This window comes from Panicum virgatum, chromosome 7K (assembly GCF_016808335.1).
Source record: "Panicum virgatum strain AP13 chromosome 7K, P.virgatum_v5, whole genome shotgun sequence".
NCBI lineage: Eukaryota > Viridiplantae > Streptophyta > Magnoliopsida > Poales > Poaceae > Panicum > Panicum virgatum.
In genome coordinates, this window is record NC_053142.1 from 32,471,607 (window position 1) to 32,493,417 (window position 21,811).

Genomic DNA, 21,811 nt, shown 5'->3' on the forward strand with positions numbered 1-21,811 from the left:
ATAAATATTTTTAATTACATTTTGTTTTGCTAGCTTGTCAACACATGATATGATGACTAGTTTTCAAATCCAATGAAACATGCTTTAAAAATAACTTTTAAATTCTTGCTCAAATAAACTTTTGCCTAAAAACAAAGTTGTAGAGTTTGGAATGGTGAAAAACTTTCGTGTTTATGGTTTATCAAGTTTCAGCACAAAATTTGAAGAAAACTTTTAATTTTACTTTGAATAGGACATTAATGCTTTGGTTTCAAAATTTCAAATTTTAAAACATGATTTAATCCTCAAATGAAGTTTTCCCTGAAACAAAAATTGGAGATCTCAAAATCTTGAACAACTTTGGTTTTCAAAATTTTCGGAGCACAGTTTAAATTTTTGGAGAAAAGTTGAGTTTACAAAATGAAATTTTGAACTTTGATTTATTTACAGAACTGCCATCACCACATCTCCTCCTCTGCTCATGCCGTCGCTGCCTCGGCGTCGAGGCCCTCACGCCGGCACCGCCACTGGCCGCCCACACGTCGCGCCTTGACCGAAACCCGCCTCCCTGCCCCCGTTTTTTCCCCGACCTGCTCCTCGCTGGCACCTGGTGCCGGCGATACGCGCCCTCGGCGCCCCTCCGCGTGCCACGCCGCCAAACGCCGCTCACCGTCGTCGCGCCGTCGTCCTGTGCTGCCCATGCCGGTCGTCCTCGACCTTATCCTCCCCGAGCCCAACCCGTGCGCCTTATCCTCCTCGAGTTCACGGTGCCCCGTTCCCCTTCGTTCTCCTCGAGCTCGAGCTAGGCCGAGCTGAGCTGAGCCGCCGCCAGCCCCTGCGCAGGCCATCCTCCGCCGCCCCGCTGCGATTCCTCGCGTCCCAGGCCGCCTCGCTTCGCCCCGCATCTACTCCGCTTTGCCCCGCATCTGCTCCGCTTCTCCTAGAGAGCCGGGCCGAGCCCCTGCCCGCGCGCCAGAGGCGCCGCCGCACGCCATGGCCGCCGCCGCCCCCAGCTCGCCGTGGAGCACCCCTCCCCGACCCTCCTCGGCTCCAATCGACCCCGCAGCTAGCTTCCCCACGGCGCACTGAAGCTTCCCGACCCCTTCCTCGCAGCTCACGACCGCCGGAGCGCCGCCGTCGCCACCCACCGCCGCCGCCTGGAGCAGAGCTCCGTGGCCGGCCCGCCTCCGACCGCCCCAGGTCCACCCGGACGCCGCCCGAGGTCCCTCTCCACTTGTGCTCCTCCACCCCTGGCCCCTCGCCGCCGGCGACCGCCGTCGCCGGAAACACGGCCGCCGCCGCCTCCTCTGTTCCCAAATCCGGCTAAGGGCCAATTTGCAAGCCCCCAATTCTTTCCAGGGTCTTTTCTGCAAATTCCAGGGACCCCGTTGTAAAGCTTTAGTTTAAGTTTTCAAATCTAAGCAGTAAACTTCTAAATTCAATTAAAAATCATAGAAAAATCAGAAAAATACAAACTAAAATTTGTTGGATTCCTTGTTCCAAGATCTACAACTTTCCTTACAGGTTGATCTTCAGTTTTTAAATAGTTTTTGCTCTAATTTAAATGTTAGTTTAAGTGATTGCAAGCTTTGAAAATCAATAGTAAATAGTAGAAAAATGGTAAAAATGTAAAACCAGTTGGGTTAGCTTTGTTTTGACATGTATAACTTAGGAAAAATATTTAACCTGCTGGTTGTTTAATTTTTCTGTGATGTATTGATTTAATCATGAATAATGCTTGTTTAAGCGTGTTTATTTAATATCTGTAGTTCTGGATGTCCAAAAATTATGAAATTTATGCAGTAGCTTACTATTTGCACGTTTAAATTCACTGTAAAAATTTCGTGCCCTGAAACTATGTGCATGTTTGTAAATCTGTTTTTGTTCAGTTTGTCTTGTTGAGGATAAAAATAAATATTTTATGTTATCAATAAATGTTGGAAAAATATTGTTGCATGCTTTATCAATAGCTCATCATGCTGGTAAATTTTGGTTACCCGTTTATACATGTAAGTTATGTTTTTGCATCTGTCTTGGTGCATCTCATTTAGGTACGCTAGATGTATAGCGCGTGGACGTGGAGCACGTCAGCACGGAACCGAACCACAAAACGGTGTTGAGTGGACACATCTTGAAGAAAGAAGGACCCGCTGCAGCAACCGAAGACTCGGCTCCAAGTCGAAAGGGCCCAAGGCCTTGTTAGTACTAACACTGACCTAGTGTTAATTCCAGGCAAGCCCCGGAGCATAACCTCTAATTTCAGTATTCAATGTTTATTTAAGTATTTGTGCATTTACGTTTTTAGGAGTTGTATGTAACCCTAGTATGCATGTTTCTCCCTAGGTATCTATGAGTCTATACTAGTATACAGGTATCGTTAGTATTGCCATGCTTAACTAGGATTCGGTAGAAGTCGAGTGATTCCTGTCAGTCGCGAGCTTTATGTTTTTGTTACTTATGGCAATTTGGCTTGAGAATGAATTAATGAGGAAAGAGAAATGGAGACCATGCGGAGATGATTTTGGTTATGGATATGGAATGGATGGAAACTAAGCCTCCGCCTGTGTCGATTGAGGACCGTACCGTTGTTGGCAGTGTTGACCGAGTTTGAACAGTACTAACCACATGCCGGAAGTAGGAGGTAGTCGAAACCGGTAAGTTAATTACCTGATTTGCAACGATACTTTGAACTGCGACCTGCTACTCTGGGAGTGGTATGATGGCGGGTGATGGATTGTATGTCACCTTCGGGTTCTCTGGGAGTTCGCTGTGAGGGGCCCATTCACTCGGGTTTTGGCATGTGGTTCAGACGTCGGGGTAATGATGGGAACAGTTGACATATGTGGTCCGGCGTGGCTGCACGTGTCGTGTGAGTTAGGTCCACCTTGCAAGGTTAAATCGGATCGATTCATCGTCTCTCTCGGTTAAGAGAACCTTGGTCACTTTGTCACATCGTAGTAAAGGTTTGAGATAAAAATGGAAAGGTGAGCATATGAGATGTATGTGGTTTTCTGAAAAGATAATGTGATCAACCATGCGTGCTTTAGATGTTCAGACAAATCTAGTTGGTACTTGTTAAATTAAACTTGAGCTAAAATATTAACAGTAAGGATCCACTATTAGTAGCTTTTCAGCAAAATAAACTCCAGAGCCAAAAAGACCTTGCATGTCTAGATAGTGGGCTAAGTATACCCATAGTCAGGTAAGACTTGCTGAGTATTAGTATACTTAGGGTTTGTTGTTATTCTGTTTTAAGGTATTTGCTGCTGGTTGGAGCTAACTAGGATTCACATCGGTGGGCTCGATGTGACGTCCTCACGTCATCGTAGTTGTCATTGTTTTTCTAAACTAAACTTCTATTTGAATTCCGCTGCATGTTTAACTCTGATAATTTGTTTAAAACTCATTTTGTAAAGCTCTGTTGTAAGTTAACTTTGAGAACTTTTGTCTGCTTGTAATCATCTGTGCTCGTCTTCGTGCGAGACTTCCAGTGTTTTTCGATCCTTAACCCGACAGACGACCGGATTATACCGTTTTAAGTGCACAGTAACTTGATTAACCATTAAGATGATAGTTAGCGCACTTAAGCCGGTTTAATTTGGGCGGTTCTGCTACAACATTGAGTCTTCCTGCTTCCGCTACCTCTACAGCTCATGTGTCATCTGTTGCATCATCATCTGCCCTTTTTGCCATGTGGCATCATCGCCTTGGTCATCTATGTGGGTCTCGTTTGTCGACCTTAATAAGTAGTTGTTGTCTAGGCAATACTTCTGTTGAGTCTAGCTTTCAGTGCAAGGGATGTAAACTTGGAAAACAAATACAACTTCCATATTCTTCTAGTACATCTCATTCAGCTCGACCTTTTGATCGTATTCATTCTGATGTATGGGGTAAAGCACCTTTTCCCACCAAGGGTGGTCATGAGTATTATGTTATTTTTATTGATGATCACTCTCGATATACTTGGATTTACTTTATGAAACATCGCTCCCAGTTGTGTTCCATTTACCAGAATTTTGCTCGTATGGTGCATACTCAGTTTTCCACTTCTATTAAAGTGTTTTGTTCTGATTCTGGTGGCGAGTACATATCTGATGCTCTTCGCCAATTTTTGGCCTCTGAGGGTACTCTTCCTCAGCTTTCATGTTCTGGTGCTCATGCTCAGAATGGGGTTGCTGAGCGCAAGTATCGCCATCTCATTGAGACTGCTCGTACCCTTTTGAGTTCCTCATTTGTTCCTTCTCATTTTTGGGGTGAGGCTGTTGCTACCGCTGCTTATCTCATAAATAGACAACCGTCTTCCACATTGTCTGGAAAATGTCCTGGTGAAGTTCTATTTGGTACTCTACCTCGCTATGATCATCTTCGAGTTATTGGTTGCACTTGTTATGTCTTGCTTGCACCGCGTGAGCGGACTAAGTTGACTGCTCAGTCAGTTGAGCGCGTGTTTCTGGGGTATAGTCTTGAACATAAGGGTCATCGTTGTTACGATTCTTCCTCTCGTCGTATGCATATTTCTCGTGATGTGATCTTTGATGAGAATCGCTCTTTCCTTTATAATTCTTCCACTCCATCCTCATCTTCCCCCACAGAGTCCACTAGCTTTCTGTGTCTTCCTCCACCTATTCCATCGCCTTCATGTCCACCACAGCCTCCATGTCCACCAGCTAAACCTCCCGTCACACAAGTTTACACCCGTCGTCCCAAAGCTCCCACAGTTCTTCCATCTGATTCTCCTTCGGCCAGTCCTGATACTCCTGTTTTAGATGCATCTAACACTACTGATGAGTCTCATTCTATTTCCAATGAGTCACAGGTTGGTCCGCGGTATAATCTACGGGATCGTGCTGCTATTGCTCCTCCTGATAAATTGGGTTTTCCTCATGTAAGTGTTGTCCTTGCTGTTGCTGAACCTTCCAGAATGGCAGAATGCTATGTCAGAGGAGCTTGCTGCACTTGATCGAACAGGTACTTGGGAAATTGTTCCTTTGCCATCCCATGATGTACCTATTACATGTAAATGGGTGTTCAAAATCAAGACCAAATCAGATGGATCTCTTGTGAGGTATAAAGCTCGTCTTGTTGCTCGCGGATTTCAGCAAACTCAGGGGCGGGACTATGAGGAGACTTTTGCACCCGTTGCGCATATGACTACCGTTTGTACTATGATTGCAGTAGCTGCCAGTCGTTCTTGGACTATCTCTCAAATGGATGTCAAGAATGCTTTTCTTCATGGTGAGTTACATGAGGAAGTTTATATACACCCACCTCCAGGTGTTGATGACCCTTCAGGACAGGTTTGTCGTCTTCGTCGTGCTCTCTATGGCCTCAAACAAGCTCCCCGTGCTTGGTATGAGCATTTTGTTTCCGTGATAATAGAAGCTGGTTTTTCACCTAGTCCTCATGACCCGGCTCTATTTATTCATACTTCTTCACGTGGTCGTACTCCGCTTCTTCTCTATGTTGATGATATGTTGATCACGGGTGATGATGCCGAGCATATTTCCTTGGTCAAGAGGCACCTTAGTCAACAATTTCAGATGACTGATTTAGGTCCTCTCAGTTATTTCTTGGGCATTGAGGTTTCACGATCTGACAAGGGGTATTACATTTCTCAATCTAAATACATTCAAGATCTGATTGCTCGATCTGGTATTACTGATACTCGAACAGCTGCCACTCCTATGGATATTCACTTACAGCTTCGTCCTACGGATGGTACCCCTCTCGAAGATCCTGCTCGATACCGCCATATTGTTGGTAGTCTAGTATATCTCACAGTCACAAGGTCTGATATTGCTCATGCTATTCATATTTTGAGTCAGTTTGTGAGTGCTCCAACTTCAATTCATTTTGGACATTTGCTTCGTGTACTGCGATACTTACGTGGGACATCCTCTCGGGGTTTATTCTATGCTCATGACAACTCACTTCAGCTTCATGGCTATTCAGACTCCACTTGGGCCAGTGATCCAACAGATCGCCGTTCTGTCTCTGGTTATTGCATTATTCTTAGTTCTTCTCCTCTTGCCTGGAAGTCCAAGAAGCAAGCTGCTGTCTCCCGCTCTAGTACAGAGGCAGAACTTAGAGCACTTGCCACTACTACTGCTGTGATTGTGTGGATTCGATGGCTATTAGCTGATTTTGGAGTTTCTTGTGATACCCCCACACCTCTTCTTTGTGATAACACTGGAGCCATTCAGATTGCTAATGATACTGTCAAGCATGAACTTACGAAGCACATTGGTGTTGATGCAGCCTTTACACGGTCTCATTGTCATCAGAAAACTATTGCTCTTGAGTATGTTTCATCAGAGCAGCAACTTGCTGATTTTTTCACTAAAGCACAAACTCGAGAGCATCATCGTCTTCATTTGCTCAAACTCAATGCTTCAGATCCGCCTTGAGTTTGAGGGGGGTGTTAAGGCCCATATGTTATCTAGGCCCATAGTGGCCCATACCCTGGCTACATATATGTCCACCTAGGACTAATGGAGATTATCACTTGTCTAATCATCCAAAGGTAACAATAGCACCCCAATCTCACAGTTGAAGACTGAGAATAACCCCACTACTTGGTAAGCAAACGTCCAAAAAAGCCTTAGGACATCTGCTTTTTGCATCAGGTTCTGCATAAACATGATTTCAATTCTGATGAAACAAACCTGATCATGTGCATCACCGTACTATTCAAGTAAAATGAATGACAAAATTGACGAGCCGACTTAGCTCCATGCTGCAATTCAAAACCAGCTTATTAGAAATCCTCCAAGCACACAGTAAAATTTATGATAAAGTAACATGATCCTAAATGCACATTAAAAGTTGCCATACAACAGAAAAAGTGTATATTAGAACAGGAGGAAGTAGTTTATAACCTGAAGCAGTATTCTAGACCATTTGTCGTACGCAATTACCATTAACAGGTGGTCTGATTGTTTATTATCTGTTGCAGAAGTAGACCCATCAAGGTTCTCATTCAACAGTGTAGCTTTTGCTTTCTCTACATTTTGCTTCTGTAATAAAAAAAGAGTCATGAAATTCAGCGTCTAGGTCACATAAATTGTTCATCATTGAAGTCACATAATACCTCATCTTTCGGAGAGATAAATGGGGATTTATAACTCAGAAAAGCAGCAACAGAAAGAATTGATGATAAACAACCGAAGATAGCACCATATAGCATCATCTGCGGTCGCATATGAAAAATGAATCAAATCATCAGAATGTGAAAAAAAAGGGATCCATCAGAACTATAAATTCATAACAAGATGTATAAAGCAAAAAAACTAAATACTATAATCAACTACATGTATTTTTTTTTCTTGAACCGGGAAGAGGACTGCCTGTCATCAGATTAAGAACTCTGAAGGTAACTACAGCTGTTGATTTTTAAGAATCCGGAAGTTACTGCAGATTACATACAGAAATGCACAAGAGGCCAACAGATATGAAAAATAATGCATGATAATTGCTTATAATGATGTAGATGCGCAAAGGGGCATGGCCTACACAGATCAAAGTGAATAGGATGGGCTCTCAAAATGAGGTGACTTTGGTTACAGAAAACAGAACCAGAGAAGCCATGGGCTTTTCCCCCCCATACAAGCGCATCATTCGGTCAGAGCTTTTTTCTCAGTGGCAATAATATCAGAAGTTGGCAGTGGCATGAATACTCTCTTTTCGACCGACAGATGGCTTCATGGACATAGCCTTGAAAAGCTTGTGCCACATCTATTCAGTTCAGTTTCAGGTCAAGCGAAGAAAAGAAAAGTTCATGAAGCCCTTACTTATATGAGATGGGTAGCTGACATTAGAGCTCTTACTGTGTCTGTCTTGACTAAGTATCTTGATTTATGGGAATTATTAGCCGAGGTGGAACTCCGCCTATGCTGACTGGAAGACTCTCTCCTGAGTCGTCTCAGCATAGCCAGTCCCAAGCCCGGATAAAGGAGGAGGGTTGCGTTAGGTTTTGGCAAACCAACATAAAAATAGCCACTCTAATGATTTGAAACCCACAAGAAACTCGTTGGGGCGTAACCCTCTTAGCGACGCGCTACATCGGAACCCGGGTGTGGTGATAAATGGGCAAGGGCCGGGTCGCCATCCCCCAAGGGCACGTCTTATCATGACCTGGGTACGATGATAAGTGAGCAAGGGTCGGGTCGTCACCTGAATGACGCGCTACATCTACGCCCGGGTGTAGTGAAAAATGAGCAAGTGTCTTCGCATTTCCCTCGACGGGTGCGAAGGGTAAGGAAGCTAGCCGAGCCAATTAGGATTCGTATAGGTAGCTGGAACGTAGGGTCCCTAACGGGTAAGTTGCGAGAGCTAGTTGATGTAGCAATTAGGAGGCGTGTAAATATTCTATGCGTTCAGGAGACTAAATGGAAGGGCCAGAAGGCGAAGGAGGTTGAGGATACTGGCTTCAAGCTTTGGTACACGGGAGCAACTCCGGGTAGGAATGGTGTAGGCATCTTGATTGATAGGAGCCTTAAAAATGGAGTCGTAGAGGTTAGAAGGCAAGGCGACCGGATTATCCTAATCCGGTTGGTAGTTGGAGATTCGGTTTTGAATGTGATCAGTGCCTATGCCCCTCGGGTAGGCCTTAGTGAGAGCACCAAGATGCAGTTCTGGGAAGACCTAGATAGCATGGTTAGTACCATGCCTACCAGCGAGAAACTCTTCATAGGAGGAGATCTCAACGGCCATGTGGGTGCGACTAATGTAGGGTTCAAGCGAGTGCACGGGGATTTTGGGTATGGTAGCAGGAGTCAAGAGGGGGAGGATGTGTTGAACTTCGCGTTAGCCTACGACTTGTTGATAGTGAATACCGTGTTTAAGAAGAGAGAATCTCATCTTGTGACGTTTCGTAGTGGACAACACTCGAGCCAGATCAACTTTATCCTTGCTAGGAGAGAGGATAGACGTGATTGCTTAGATTGTAAGGTGATACCTGGGGAGTGTGTTGTCCCTCAACACAAGCTTGTGGTGGCGGACTTTCGTCTTCGGGTACGTGTCCACCGGGACAAACGTGCCAAGATTACGAGAACAAAGTGGTGGAAGCTTAGAGGGGAAGCGGCACAACCGTTTAAGGAAAGGATGCTAGGTGAGGGGCCTTGGGAAGAAGGAGAAGACGCAGATGACATGTGGCTAAAGATGGCAACATGTGTTCGGAAGGTGGCCTCAGAGGTGTTTGACATGAGTAGGGGAGGCAAACAGGAGGGGAAAGACACCTGGTGGTGGAATGACGAGGTGCAAAGGGCTATTAAGGAGGAGTGTTTCAAGCGTCTCCACCTTGACAAGAGTGCAGCCAACATCGAGGGCTATAAATTAGCGAAGAGGGTTGCAAAGCGAGCTGTGAATGTAGCAAAGAGTAAGGCGTATGATGACCTGTATCAGCGGCTAGGCACGAAAGAAGGGGAGAAAGACATTTATAGGATGGCTAGGATCCGCGAGCGAAAGACAAGGGACATCAACCAAATCAAATGCATTAAGGATGGGACAGATCGACTGCTAGTGAAGGATGAGGAGATCATGGATAGATGGAGAGAGTACTTCGACAAGTTGTTTGATGGGGAGAGTGAGGGCCCTACCCTTGAGTTAGATGACTCTTTTGACGATACCAACAGACGTTTTGTGAGGAGAATTCAGGAGGTAGAGATCGGGGAGGCTTTGAAGAGGATGAAGGGGGGTAAATCGATGGGCCCTGATGGTATCCCCATTGAGGTGTGGAGATGCCTAGGAGATAGAGTAATAGTATGGTTAACTAAGTTTTTTAATCTCATTTTTCGGTCAAACAAGATGCCGGAAGAATGGAGGAGAAATATATTAGTACCTATCTTCAAAAACAAGGGTGATGTTCAAAGTTGTACTAACTACCGTGGGATTAAGCTGATGAGCCATACGATGAAGCTTTGGGAGAGGGTTATCGAGCATCGCCTAAGAAGATTGACAAGTGTGACCCAAAACTAATTTGGGTTCATGCCTGGAAGGTTAACCATGAAGGCGATTTTCTTAATACGACAATTGATGGAGAAATATAGAGAACAGAAGAACGACTTGCACATGGTCTTCATTGATCTTGAGAAGTCATATGACAAAGTACCGAGAAATATCATGTGGTGGGCCTTGGCGAAGCACAAAGTCCCAACTAAATACATTACCCTCATTAAGGATATGTACAAGGATGCGAAAACGTTTGTCCGGACATGTGATGGCAACACAACTGACTTTCCTATTAACATAGGCCTACACCAGGGGTCAGCATTGAGCCTTATTTATTTGCTTTAGTGATGGATGAGGTCACAAGGGATATATAAGGTGAGATCCCTTGGTGTATGCTCTTTGCTGATGATGTGGTGCTAGTTGACGAGAGTAGGGCAGGGGTTAATAGGAAGTTAGAGCTGTGGAGACGCACGTTAGAGTCGAAAGGGTTCAGACTTAGTAGGACCAAGACCGAGTACATGATGTGCGATTTCAGCGCGACTAGGCATGAGGGGGGAGACGTTAATCTAGATGGACAAGTGGTGGTCCAGAAGGATATTTTTCGGTATTTAGGATCGGTGCTACAAAAGGATAGCGACGTTGATGAAGATGTTAGGCATAGAATTTCAGCTGGCTGGTTGAAATGACGGCAAGCTTCTGGCATCCTTTGTGACAAGAGGGTGCCACAAAAGCTAAAAGGCAAATTCTATAGGACAGCAATTCGTCCGGCGATGGTATACGGTGCTGAATGTTGGCCTACAAAAAGGCGACATGTCCAGCAACTGAGTGTAGCAGAGATGCGGATGTTGCGGTGGTTTTGCGGGCACACAAGGAGGGATAGAGTCCGGAACGAAGTTATTCGGGATAGGGTCGGAGTGGCACCAATTGAGGAGAAACTTACCCAGCATCGGCTGAGATGGTTTGGACATGTCCAACGAAGACCTCCTGAGGCGCCGGTGCGTAATGGGGTTCTTGAGCGGGTCGACAATGTAAAGAGGGGTAGAGGTAGACCTAAACTGACGTGGGATGAGTCGGTTAAGAGAGACCTTAAGGATTGGAATATCTCTAAAGAGATAGCTTTGGATAGGAGCGCTTGGAGACTAGCTATGAATGTGCCTGAACCTTGAACTTATTTCTTTCGGGTTTCATCTTTAGCCTACCCCAACTTGCTTGGGAAAAAAGGCTATGTTGTTGTTGTTGTATTAGCCGAGGTGGTGCTGCAGCAAGAAGTTGAGGATTCTCACATTTTGGCAATTCGCACCAACAGGGAAATATTCAGCTTAGTCAGCATATGAGGCAATGTTCATTGGTGGCATTCAGTTTAAATCTTGGGAGAGGATCTGGAAGAGCTGGGTGCCCGGTAAGTGTAAATTCTTCATGTGGTTGGTCGCACATAACAAATGTTAGACGGCTGATAGGCTTGCTAAGAGAGGATTACTGCACCCTGAACTTTGTCCATTATGTGATCAAGAGGAGGGAACAATAAATCACCTGCTACTATCTTGTGTCTTCTCGCGCCAAATAAGGTTCAGTGTTATGCAACGACTAGGTCTGCAAGTTTTAACTAAACAACCTAGTGATCACTCCTTCGAGGACTGGTGGGATCAGGTGAGCAAAAGGGTGGCTGACCAAGCAAAAAAGGGCCTAAAATCAGTTGTAATCTTGGTAGCTTGGTCTCTCTGGAATCACAGGAATCGTTGTGTTTTTGATGGTCTGCAGCCTAGTCTGAATGGGCTTCTCTCTACCATTAGAGATGAACTGCATTTGTGGGAATTGGCTGGGGCTTGAGGAATGTCGGTACCCTGTAGCAGGGATACCCACTCCTACTGCAGTAAGACAGGACTCGCGTAGTTATCCATAACTACGCCCTAAGGGGCGGAGCAGCCGGGCCCCAAGGGTCCAGGACTTGCCTCACCAGGCCAACGGCCCCGGACCCGTTCTCGCTCTGGGAACGGGTCCGGTGACGCCACGTGTCCCTGAGGAGGGGAAGCTCCGCGCCAACAGCCGAGGGCTCGGACCCCCTATATGGGTCCGGGACCTCCCCGCGTCCGTCCGGACCCCCCACGCGCGTAAAACCAATATACCGCCGGGGCGGGGTCCGGGGGCGCCACGTGTCCCGCAGGCTCAGGAGCGGGCGCGAGTCTTCTGCTGGAAGACTCGCCCACCCACCGCATTCAATGCGGGTGGTTGAGGTGTGCTCTGCCGCCGCGGCACGCGATGCAGCTTTTGTCAGGCCTCACTGTAGACCGCATATTACCGAGGTGCACAGTGCAGCCGCATGCGCTGCATCCGCGCAGAGCCCGTCTGCCGCATTAAATGGATACGACGGCACGGCACCCTTTCATCATACCGCCTACGCCACAAGCTACACGGCCCGTTCAGCTACGGGGCAGGCTACAGCAAGCTACACCGCAAGCTACGCCCTGGCGCCATTTCGACAAGACAGGGCATGGCTATGCCGGACGGAAGATTCCCACGGGCAAAGCAAGGAAACCCAGGAATAAGGTCTCCGTCGCCTGCAACGCCATAATGTCTGTACACTATGTTATTTTATACTACATCGCTGGGCCCATCTGTCGGGGACCCAACGGCTATGTACACTCCTCCCCTGAGATATAAAAGGGAGGAGTACGTAAAGTCAGGACAAGTTCACTCGGACTCTCACAGGCCAAGTGAAGCCAAGCCAAGGCAGACACAACACAAGCTCGGATTCACTCCGAACAATCCCGTTCTCAACCTCTTGAGAGCACAAACAATACAACACACAGTGGACGTAGGGTATTACGCTCCGGCGGCCCGAACCACTCTAAACCGGCTGTGTTCATCGTGTTCTTGCATCTAGATTGGACTAATCCTAGCTACTCCCAAGTACTCACCCTCTGGGTTTAGGCGGGTGCACTACGCCACCCGACTGTGGGTTTGCACACCACGACAAGGAATTACTCATCTGCTCGCCCTGCAGCCTAACGGTTAGCCTGATAGGTCTCCTTGGTCATGGGTTGAATTCTTTAAAAGGGTAATATAGTGTGTGTTTGGGAGGGGGGTTTTAGGTTTTTTCTCCCATAAAAAAGAACTTTGTACTGGTGACTTGGTGCTAGACCCTTCTTTCTTCTTAGTATATTGATACGCAGCTCTCATGCGTGTTCGAGAAAAAATAAAGTGAATAGGACTCTCCGAAGAGTTCAAGCTCGACAAGCGACTTTAGCATGGCTCTAATTTTAAGTAAGCAGGCCATGAGCCTTCACCAAAGCAAATTGTTGAGCTTAAACAGTTTGCTTAGGTTCAAGCTTTACTCAAGCGGACCTCAAGTTTATGTTATCATATGTAATGCCTAATGCTGAAAGGTGCACGTATTGTTCTGTTAGTTAGCTCACTTGAGACATGCCCGAACTACGATATCGGCTTACTCAAGCTCGGCTCAAGCTCGACTCTATGACAGTCTAACATGAATTCTTGTACATAAAAGGATAGAAAATAAGGCGATATGCTCGGAACATTCTCGAGATGTGTAATAAAAATTAAAGAATTAGTTTACTGAAATTTGAAATTTCAAGGGGAAAAGTTTCAATGCAAGATGGACGACAGAGGATAGAATGTACTTTGTGTTGGATCGTGTGACAAAAGTCTGCTATTAAGCGTTACTGGAGCATTAATGAGAAACTCCACAATGTAAACAGCACAATCAAGTTACTTTGCTGAAATTATTCATGTTAATTAGCCACACCTTTCCGATCAAAACATCAACAGGCAGTTTTGCTAGATGATACCCAAGAGGTGACAACTCCTCATGTCCTTCAAATGCTCCAACCTAGATAAAGCAATGGCAGCATAGTGTTTAGTTGAGAACTACAGAAAGGAATGCCAATATTGCTATGCATACTTTCACTTACTACAATGTATACATGGTTAATAAACAGAAAGAATAGAACCTTGTATAACAAGTCAACTGCAGAGGAAATAGCTTCTTCATTAGGGGGCTCTACTGCCTGGAATAAGACATGATAAAATGTGAGCATATCACTAACAGAACGATATGCACAACAGCAGAACTAATACAAATAAAGTCACGACATACTATAAAAAAATGCACAGGAACTCAACCTCTTGGGCAAAAGTTACATAAAACTTGCAGATATTGCATAAAATGTGATGAAATCGGAAGAAAGAGTGATTGCGAGAAACAGAGGGAAATGTACCTTTAGCAGGAAGGATTTGATGTCTCCGAGATGAAGTGATTTTATTTGCAGGCACAGCTCAGTCAAAGGCATCCGTAACATCTCAGGCACCTTCAAGCATAGACTGAATATAAATTCCCCAAGACTACATGTGCTATTTAGGAAACTTTTGATAGCCTTTGGCAACGATATTAACAATAACATAAAACATAGCTCATTTGTGTCAAAGAAACATATTCTCCACATATTACAAATGAAAAACACAGCCTCCTCGCTTCTGTGCATGATGTGGGTTTGCAATTAATTAATCTACCCTATAATTGATTGATATATTGGAGACGGATTAGAAGGATGAGGTAGCCGACAGGGAAAAGGGGAAGCGTATCAGAAAGAATGGTCACCATATAGGGAATAGCGAAAAGGAAAAGGCACCAGGAGAGATAACTGGCTTATATGAGAGGCAGATAGGAAACCATTAGAAAAACATAACTAGGGCCAGTGATAACCTGAAATGGACGCATAATGTTTTCAAACCGATGCCTGGTATACAAGCAGAAACATAAACCAGGCTTCACACGACCAGCCCTTCCGCGTCTCTGCTTTGCATTTGCACGAGAAATCCAATCTTCTACTATGCTTGACATTTTCTGCAAACATACAAGATAAAAGAAATTTTAAATACTTTTGTTCCACTTTCTAAGATTATACTGTTTCATAGGAATTTGTCTGTCAACATACGACGCATAATGAAGTGAAGAGAGCTCATGCACCAACACTAGAACTGTCGAGCTAACCAAACAGCCATATTGAGCATCATTTGAGTTTTGTGTTAGGACTCGTTGGTTAGTGAATTTGAAAGTCCAAGTGTGCAAGCAAACCATGAAATGAACACAATCTGGCAAGGTAGAAGACTACAACAGTTGATTCCAGTATTAGGGCCAAGACGTTCAAGCACTAGTCTATGTGTTCATTTACAATATTTCTTCAAACTCATTTATAAAAGATAATCTTCTATTTTTTCCATGTTTACAGGTGAAAATAAGAGAAATCTGACCTTCCGTGGGTTAAAACGGTTCTGCTTGTGCTTTCCAGTATCGACTACATATATTACATCATCAATTGTAATGCTGGTCTCTGCTATGTCTGTGGCAACAATAACCTGCAACATCATGTAGTAAGTACACAGTATATCTGTGAGGACAGGAGTGGGGGTAATCACCTTGCGGAAGTTATCTGGTGGAGACTGGAACACTTTTCTTTGATCAGAGGGTCCAAGTAATGAATGTAAAGGAAGGATCCAATCAGATGATGCCCCTCCAAATCTAACTGAAGCAGATAATCTATCAATCAACATGTCAATCTCTGCAACTCCCTGCAGCATTTATGGTGGGAAAGGATATGCCCTTTAATGCAAGAACGTAAGATACATATTAGCAAACAAAACATTTAACTGATGTAAAACCCTTACAGGAAGAAAAACTAGAAGAGCGCCAGGAGGGCAGTTCTCATCAATATAGCATATTAAGTCTTCCAATAGATCAAAATCAATCACATCTTCATTCAACCGTTTCTGTGTTATCAACAGAAAATATTCAGTCAGAACCAAAATACTTTTAAAACAGAAGGTGTGAAGTATGGTTCAGATAAAGAAACTCACTAGATTTTGGTTGGTTCTCTCACTGTATGACTTATAGTAATCAGAAACATAATAAGGGTTAACATAGCCTTCAGAAAGAGTTGACTCATCACCCCATGAGGATAAGACAAGGTTCTTTTTGCCTCGTCGGTTATTCACTGAGCTGCTAGCATGCTTCCACTGGAAAAGAGTAAAAAAACAATAAATGTAAGTATAGCATTAATGCTAAAAAAACACACACACCAAGTATAATGGATTTCAATTGGTTAGCCCTGAGGATCTCATGGGCAGTGACAGAACATACAGTTGCGGAAACACATACCATACTCTTGCCCATAAAGTAGTCCTATAAGTACCAAACAGGGAATTCTTAGCTTTATTACAGGCAACACATCAAATACTTAGTTCATGTTGGGCTGATAAACTGTGCTATACATTATTGCATAAAAGAAGTTGCACGACCAACAAGATTTTCCATACTCTTGTATCAGACACAGAAGACTAACAGAACAAGCCTATATCTACAAATACAATGAGCAAGAGAAATATATACAAGTTCTAGCCAAACAAAAGAAACAGTAATAATCACAGGGCTCCAACAGATGAAGAATGTGGACACTATCAGGTGTGAGAATTCAGAAAATGAAACCTTTTCTCCATGTTGTGCGAAATACGCTCCTGATGCAGGAGAATCCAATTCAAGACAGTACTCCATCTTCTCATAAACATCCTCAAGAAAGTGAGTTGAAACCGGATGTGTTCTTCCTTCAACGCTAATCACAGGGCATTCTCCAAAATATCGTGCAAATAGGCTTGAATCTACCGTCGCAGACCTGATTATAAAGAACATTGGAATAAAAACAAGATTAGCAAGACAACAAATGCAAACAGTAAGAAAGAGAATGCAAAAACTAAAAGAAGTAAAGATAGCAAACCAAAAGGGGATGGATTTTACATGAGAATCACTTTCAACTTCCTTCCTTGTTCATTGGAGCGTTTCTCAACAAGGTTCTTAAGAACAATAAGCAGGAAGTCACTCTGAAGGGAAAAATAAAGATTGTTTACCTCATTAGCATAGGAACACACATGACATTTTGTAACATGAAAAAGGATAAAGCACATGAGTATATACCAAAATAGTACGTTCATGTACTTCGTCTACGACAACATGAGTAACATCACTTAAGTCTCTGTTTCCCTGAAATATATAGCATGGATAACAGATTATATTATATTTTAGCAACCATCAGGACATGATACAAAATTAGATTCCTCCTTTTATTAGCTGAAAGGCAGCTTCAAGTTTAACTGTTAGGGCCCAGCCGGCCCAGGCGCCGGAACCGGCTCAGCCAAGCCAGGCGCCGGCCCCAGTGATCACGTACTACCCGCGGCGCCGTCACACAAGTGGCTAGGATTTGTTTCCCTAAATATTTTGTTATTATTTCCATAAGCTAGTTTGGATTTGTAAGGCAGGGATATAAATATCCCTAAACCATCGGTTAAGCAGGCAATTATCTTATTGCTGGCCTCAAGGGGCCATCCGAAACCCTCCTGTTCCCCCTGCCCCCTTGTCAACCCTCCAACGCCGCCGCCTCTCGCAGCCACGGCACCCACCCGCCGCCAGCTGCCCAGGCCACGTACTCCTCCCCCCCCCCCCCCCCAATAATCTACGCAGCCGCAGTAGGATCAAGAATCCTATCATTAACTAGACCAGAAAAAATGAAAAAACAGATATCTTTCATTAAGAAAAATGCATGAAACAACAATTATTATGCATATGAGGACACTACTCACCGATAATTTCCTGAGAAGGATACCAGTAGTGCAGAACAAAAGTTTTGTCCTCTCATTCCTAAAACAATAAAAAAAATGTATTATATTTTTGAAAGACATGTGGTATATACATACAAAACTAAATGGTACAAAGCCCAAGGGAAAGGAAAACAAAAGAGGTAAAAATGGAAGGAAGGAAAAGTACAAAGGGAGAAAGAGGGAGGGGTTAACACATAAGAAAGGATTTTCTACCCAGGAGAAAATATCAGACATTATGTACCAATTACAAGTTATACTAATAAACCTTCAGGGATCACATGCCAAATTGTAAGCACTGTGCACATTGAACATGTGCATGAGAAAGAAACGCACCGTGCGCTGTCAAGACGAACTTGATATCCAACCAGTGAATCATTTGATCCAGGTGAAGATTCACACCTTTCATCAGACACTCTCTCCGCAACAGAAATGGCCTATACATATGTAGACCAATCCAAGTTACGTTCTATTATATATCTGTTTGATAAAATTAAAGGTATAGGTAGTTTGTGATTATGTAAAGTTTGGAGCTTTAGCAAATATGAAAAGAGCAATCACCACAACAAATGATCTCCTGATAATGCAAATCAGTTGTGATGGGAGATTCAATTAATATATAGCCTTGCAAGTGATTTCATGAATAAGGCATGCAACTTTTGCATAATACCACTGCTAATGTTACGATGTTGTCCTCGAAGAAAAGATAAAGATCTGCATCTTGATCTTACCGCTATCCTCCGGGGTTGCGTGCAAATTATATTGCAATAGCCTCCAAGTTCAGAATCAATCATGTCATCCAAAATAAACTGTGGCACCTGCAAATATGAAAAATATTCATGAATTCATAATTCTGGAAATTTATAATTAGCCTACACAAGTTCGAGTTGCATCATATTCAGTACAAAGTATTGAGAAGAGTGTATATACAAATATAAACATCGTATCAAGAAACACTGCTGTACATATCATGAAACAAAATATAGAAATCGTTTACTGAGAAAGGAGATTAATAATGAGACTAGTTAATTAACATTGTTGACACTACTATTTCCAAAAAAAAATACCGCCGCCCACTGTTAAGGGCTTAAGGCCGGTTACCAGCCTTGCCGATTCGGTTTTTGTTGATCCTAACTTTGACACAGAAGATTCACTAGCCTGGTTTGTACAATATGGGCTTGCAAAGAACAGAATGAAGGCTGGGCTCACTCCCACCGTGTATTGCAAACGTTACCATTTAAGTCGGCACCTGCAATGTGGCTGCTGTTTGAAGGAATATTGAATTGTTATGTGAGAATTGAATCCAGGACCAGAGGACGTTGCCCAGGACTGGCGAGAGCGTTACTGCTACACTAGCTGCTGCATCATGTTGTTAGCAAATAGTAAGAAACTTTTGAGAGAACTCAAATGAAACAACTTTTTGCCCATCTACACAGCTACCAGGGCATTTGTTTGGGCCTTACTGCTGCATTTGTTTGGGCCGTTCCTTTATTTCAGTGGTGCATGTATTTATGTATCAAGGGATGTGGGTGTGTGTGATGTGTGAGTAGTTTTGCACAGCTGGGTTCTCTTTCTTAGTAAAATGATACACTACTCTCCTGCATGTTTGAGAAGATAAAGGAGACAAATGAGACTGTAACAAATTATTGACATAACAGACTCATCTACAAAGGGAGTGAATGGTTGTATGATATGAATATATGATGCACGACATGTTGTCTTCCACTCGGAACTATTGGCACAGGACATAATTGATATTTGATATGTAAAATAATTTGAATGAAAAGGAAGAACAGGTACCTGAGTTGTTTTCCCACATCCAGTTTCTCCACTAACAACAATTACATCATTATCTTTCAGAAATTGTAGGAAATGTTGCTTCTGTTTAGCTATTGGTAGAGAAGCTCTTGCTTCCAGCATTTTCTAAATTCCAGGTGAACACAAGAATTCATCAGTAACCAGACAAAGAAACAGCACGTAATTCTGAAAAATACTATTATTAGATTGCCCGTTCATTGCATACCAAGTAATTCGGTAGCTTCCTTTTGTCTTCCAACTGCTTTTTCAAAATTGCACTCTCTGTATGCTCTGGGGATTTCACTCCTAATTGTGGAAGAACAAAAAATCACACTTTAATTATTAGCAGATACTCCGTAGAAGAATTAGAACTACAACAATGAGACTATAGCTTTAACTCATTTGACCATTTTAATTAGAAGGGTAGCAGATAGAAGCAATAGAGGTACAATAATGACAGTATAGCTTTGACTTATTTGACCATTTCGTTTAGAAGAGAAAAAATATTAACTCAAGGAATATGTATGTGGTAGAGAATCAAAGCTTATTTCGTGCATGTCAATAGATAGTACACTGTTCCATATGATTCATCCTAAAAAGTGGCAAAGAAAGAAATTCCATATGATAGCAACCTTGATGTTGCCACTGCCCAGAAAGTACAAGGAAATCAAGAAGGTGAATGCAATTACTGAATATGCCAAATGTAAGTAAAATGACTGCCATCAGTGACAACCAAGCATGTCTGGGAAAGGGGGGAATGATAATCATCCAAGCAAGATTGTTTATCACATTATTCAGAAATATGTTTCAGAAACAAGTACTTGAATTGATGACTTGTATTGACAGCTTACCCATCCAACTCATCATGGCAGGCTCTCTCTTCTCATGTACAGATTTGTTGTCTTTAGTATCCCCAGAATCTACAAGTATTCCACCAGCAGAAGAATCTTCGATATGAGATGTATCTGCATCCATATTCAATAACATATCTACAAAGCCAGCTCTTCGACTATCTTCAGTATCCAGAACCCTTGATGTTGACAATAATTCACCTGTTTTATGAAAACATGCAATGTGTAACACTAAGACTCATTATGATTCAAATGTCAGTAAGGAAGAAGATATGAATCAATAGCTTCAACCTTCTTGCCATCTTAAAACAAGTGACGAGTATGGCTCAGTAAGCAGCTGACGTAAGGGGAGGTCAGCAAAGAATTGATATAGAGCAAAAGCTGCAACCCGACTTTGTGCTTCCTGTTTACAAGTTCAGTTTAATAATGCAAATTTAGATAAGGACAAATAAGGTTATTCTATTGTGAGTAGTTATGAACTAAAATCTCACTGTATCATGCAGGTATAAAGATAGTCATTATCACAAAGCATGACAAGTTGACAACACGAGCATATGTATCAGAATAATAATTAGATGACATAAAATATTTATAATAAGTGTTATCATACAAAGTAACAGAAAGGTGACCTCAACAGATCCATATTCTTCATCTATTTCAGGTAACTGAATTTTCGTCAAGCCTCCAGCCTTCCGACTCTTACCACGGCCAGTAGCACCCCGCAAAATGTTAACAGCATACACAAATTTACCACCTTTCTCAGATATTTTACTATATTTGGGTGCTTCCCAACCAAGTCTCTGACAAAACTTTTGTAGAACAGCTTTTGGCATTTTACCAGAATCTCCCTGTAGTTGGGAAAAATGAACAGTTAGAAAAGGTGCAGAGCAGAAGCACAAGTCAAACGTGAAACATGTTCCATCAATATGAAGAAAAAGGAAAAGCACTTGGACCTTCTTCCATATATCATCTATGCTCCCAAGAAGATGGCCATAACCATCATATGATAATTTCTCTATTTTTTGCTGTTTCAATATTTCTGGAGCCACTGCATCCCAAGCAGATGAGTCTTCAAAAAACATGCTACCAAGCTCTACCTCCTCTTCTGCTATCTCCTTCGTGCAAGTTTCGACAACATCCTTAGGAGTTCCCTTTTTCAAATCAGATCCTTCATCAATATTTCCTAGACTGTCAGAATTATTTTCAGCTACCCCTAAATCATTCTGACTGCCCTCAACATTTGTAGTTTCAGAATTTGAAGAGACAGAATGTGCAGAATGGCTTGTATCTTCCTTCAAGACTCCATGCTTGGAATTCTTTTTTGCAGCTGTAAAGTGGGACGAAATCATAAGATAGATCTGTCTGAACTACATAGAAATCTCAAAAACTTATCAGGACCAAGTTATTAAGAACTAGTAGACGAGTTATAACATGAATATAATAATACAATAATTAAGTTACCCTTGCTCTTCCGCCTACTTGGTTTTGCTTCAACAACTTCAAAACTTTGTAAGCAGTGATCTTCCCATGTGGAGGAATCATTAGAATTTGCATCCTCCTCCTATATCAATGGCAGT

General features: G+C 43.0%; 1 protein-coding gene across 3 annotated transcripts in view; it reads right to left on the bottom strand.

Annotated features, from left to right (window-relative positions):
- Window positions 1-21,811, bottom strand: part of LOC120641011 (DExH-box ATP-dependent RNA helicase DExH7, chloroplastic-like) — a 29,560-nt gene that overhangs the window by 6,214 nt on the left and 1,535 nt on the right. For all 3 annotated transcript variants that reach the window (XR_005662108.1, XR_005662107.1, XM_039916960.1), the window contains exons 4-27: window positions 21,696-21,795; window positions 21,188-21,561; window positions 20,864-21,082; window positions 20,526-20,637; window positions 20,235-20,435; window positions 19,610-19,689; window positions 19,387-19,509; window positions 18,318-18,404; window positions 17,923-18,023; window positions 17,572-17,629; window positions 16,910-16,975; window positions 16,733-16,815; window positions 16,427-16,610; window positions 15,799-15,957; window positions 15,610-15,711; window positions 15,361-15,513; window positions 15,196-15,300; window positions 14,648-14,788; window positions 14,163-14,252; window positions 13,896-13,952; window positions 13,691-13,774; window positions 7,070-7,168; window positions 6,858-6,995; window positions 6,645-6,715 (exon numbers count right to left, since the gene is read on the bottom strand). Coding sequence is in view for 1 of the 3 variants with exons in the window: in XM_039916960.1 (XP_039772894.1) it covers window positions 6,645-6,715; window positions 6,858-6,995; window positions 7,070-7,168; window positions 13,691-13,774; window positions 13,896-13,952; window positions 14,163-14,252; window positions 14,648-14,788; window positions 15,196-15,300; window positions 15,361-15,513; window positions 15,610-15,711; window positions 15,799-15,957; window positions 16,427-16,610; window positions 16,733-16,815; window positions 16,910-16,975; window positions 17,572-17,629; window positions 17,923-18,023; window positions 18,318-18,404; window positions 19,387-19,509; window positions 19,610-19,689; window positions 20,235-20,435; window positions 20,526-20,637; window positions 20,864-21,082; window positions 21,188-21,561; window positions 21,696-21,795 (2,987 nt within the window). In the remaining 2 variants the exon portion in view is untranslated. The remainder of the gene's footprint in view (window positions 1-6,644; window positions 6,716-6,857; window positions 6,996-7,069; window positions 7,169-13,690; window positions 13,775-13,895; window positions 13,953-14,162; window positions 14,253-14,647; window positions 14,789-15,195; window positions 15,301-15,360; window positions 15,514-15,609; window positions 15,712-15,798; window positions 15,958-16,426; window positions 16,611-16,732; window positions 16,816-16,909; window positions 16,976-17,571; window positions 17,630-17,922; window positions 18,024-18,317; window positions 18,405-19,386; window positions 19,510-19,609; window positions 19,690-20,234; window positions 20,436-20,525; window positions 20,638-20,863; window positions 21,083-21,187; window positions 21,562-21,695; window positions 21,796-21,811) is intronic.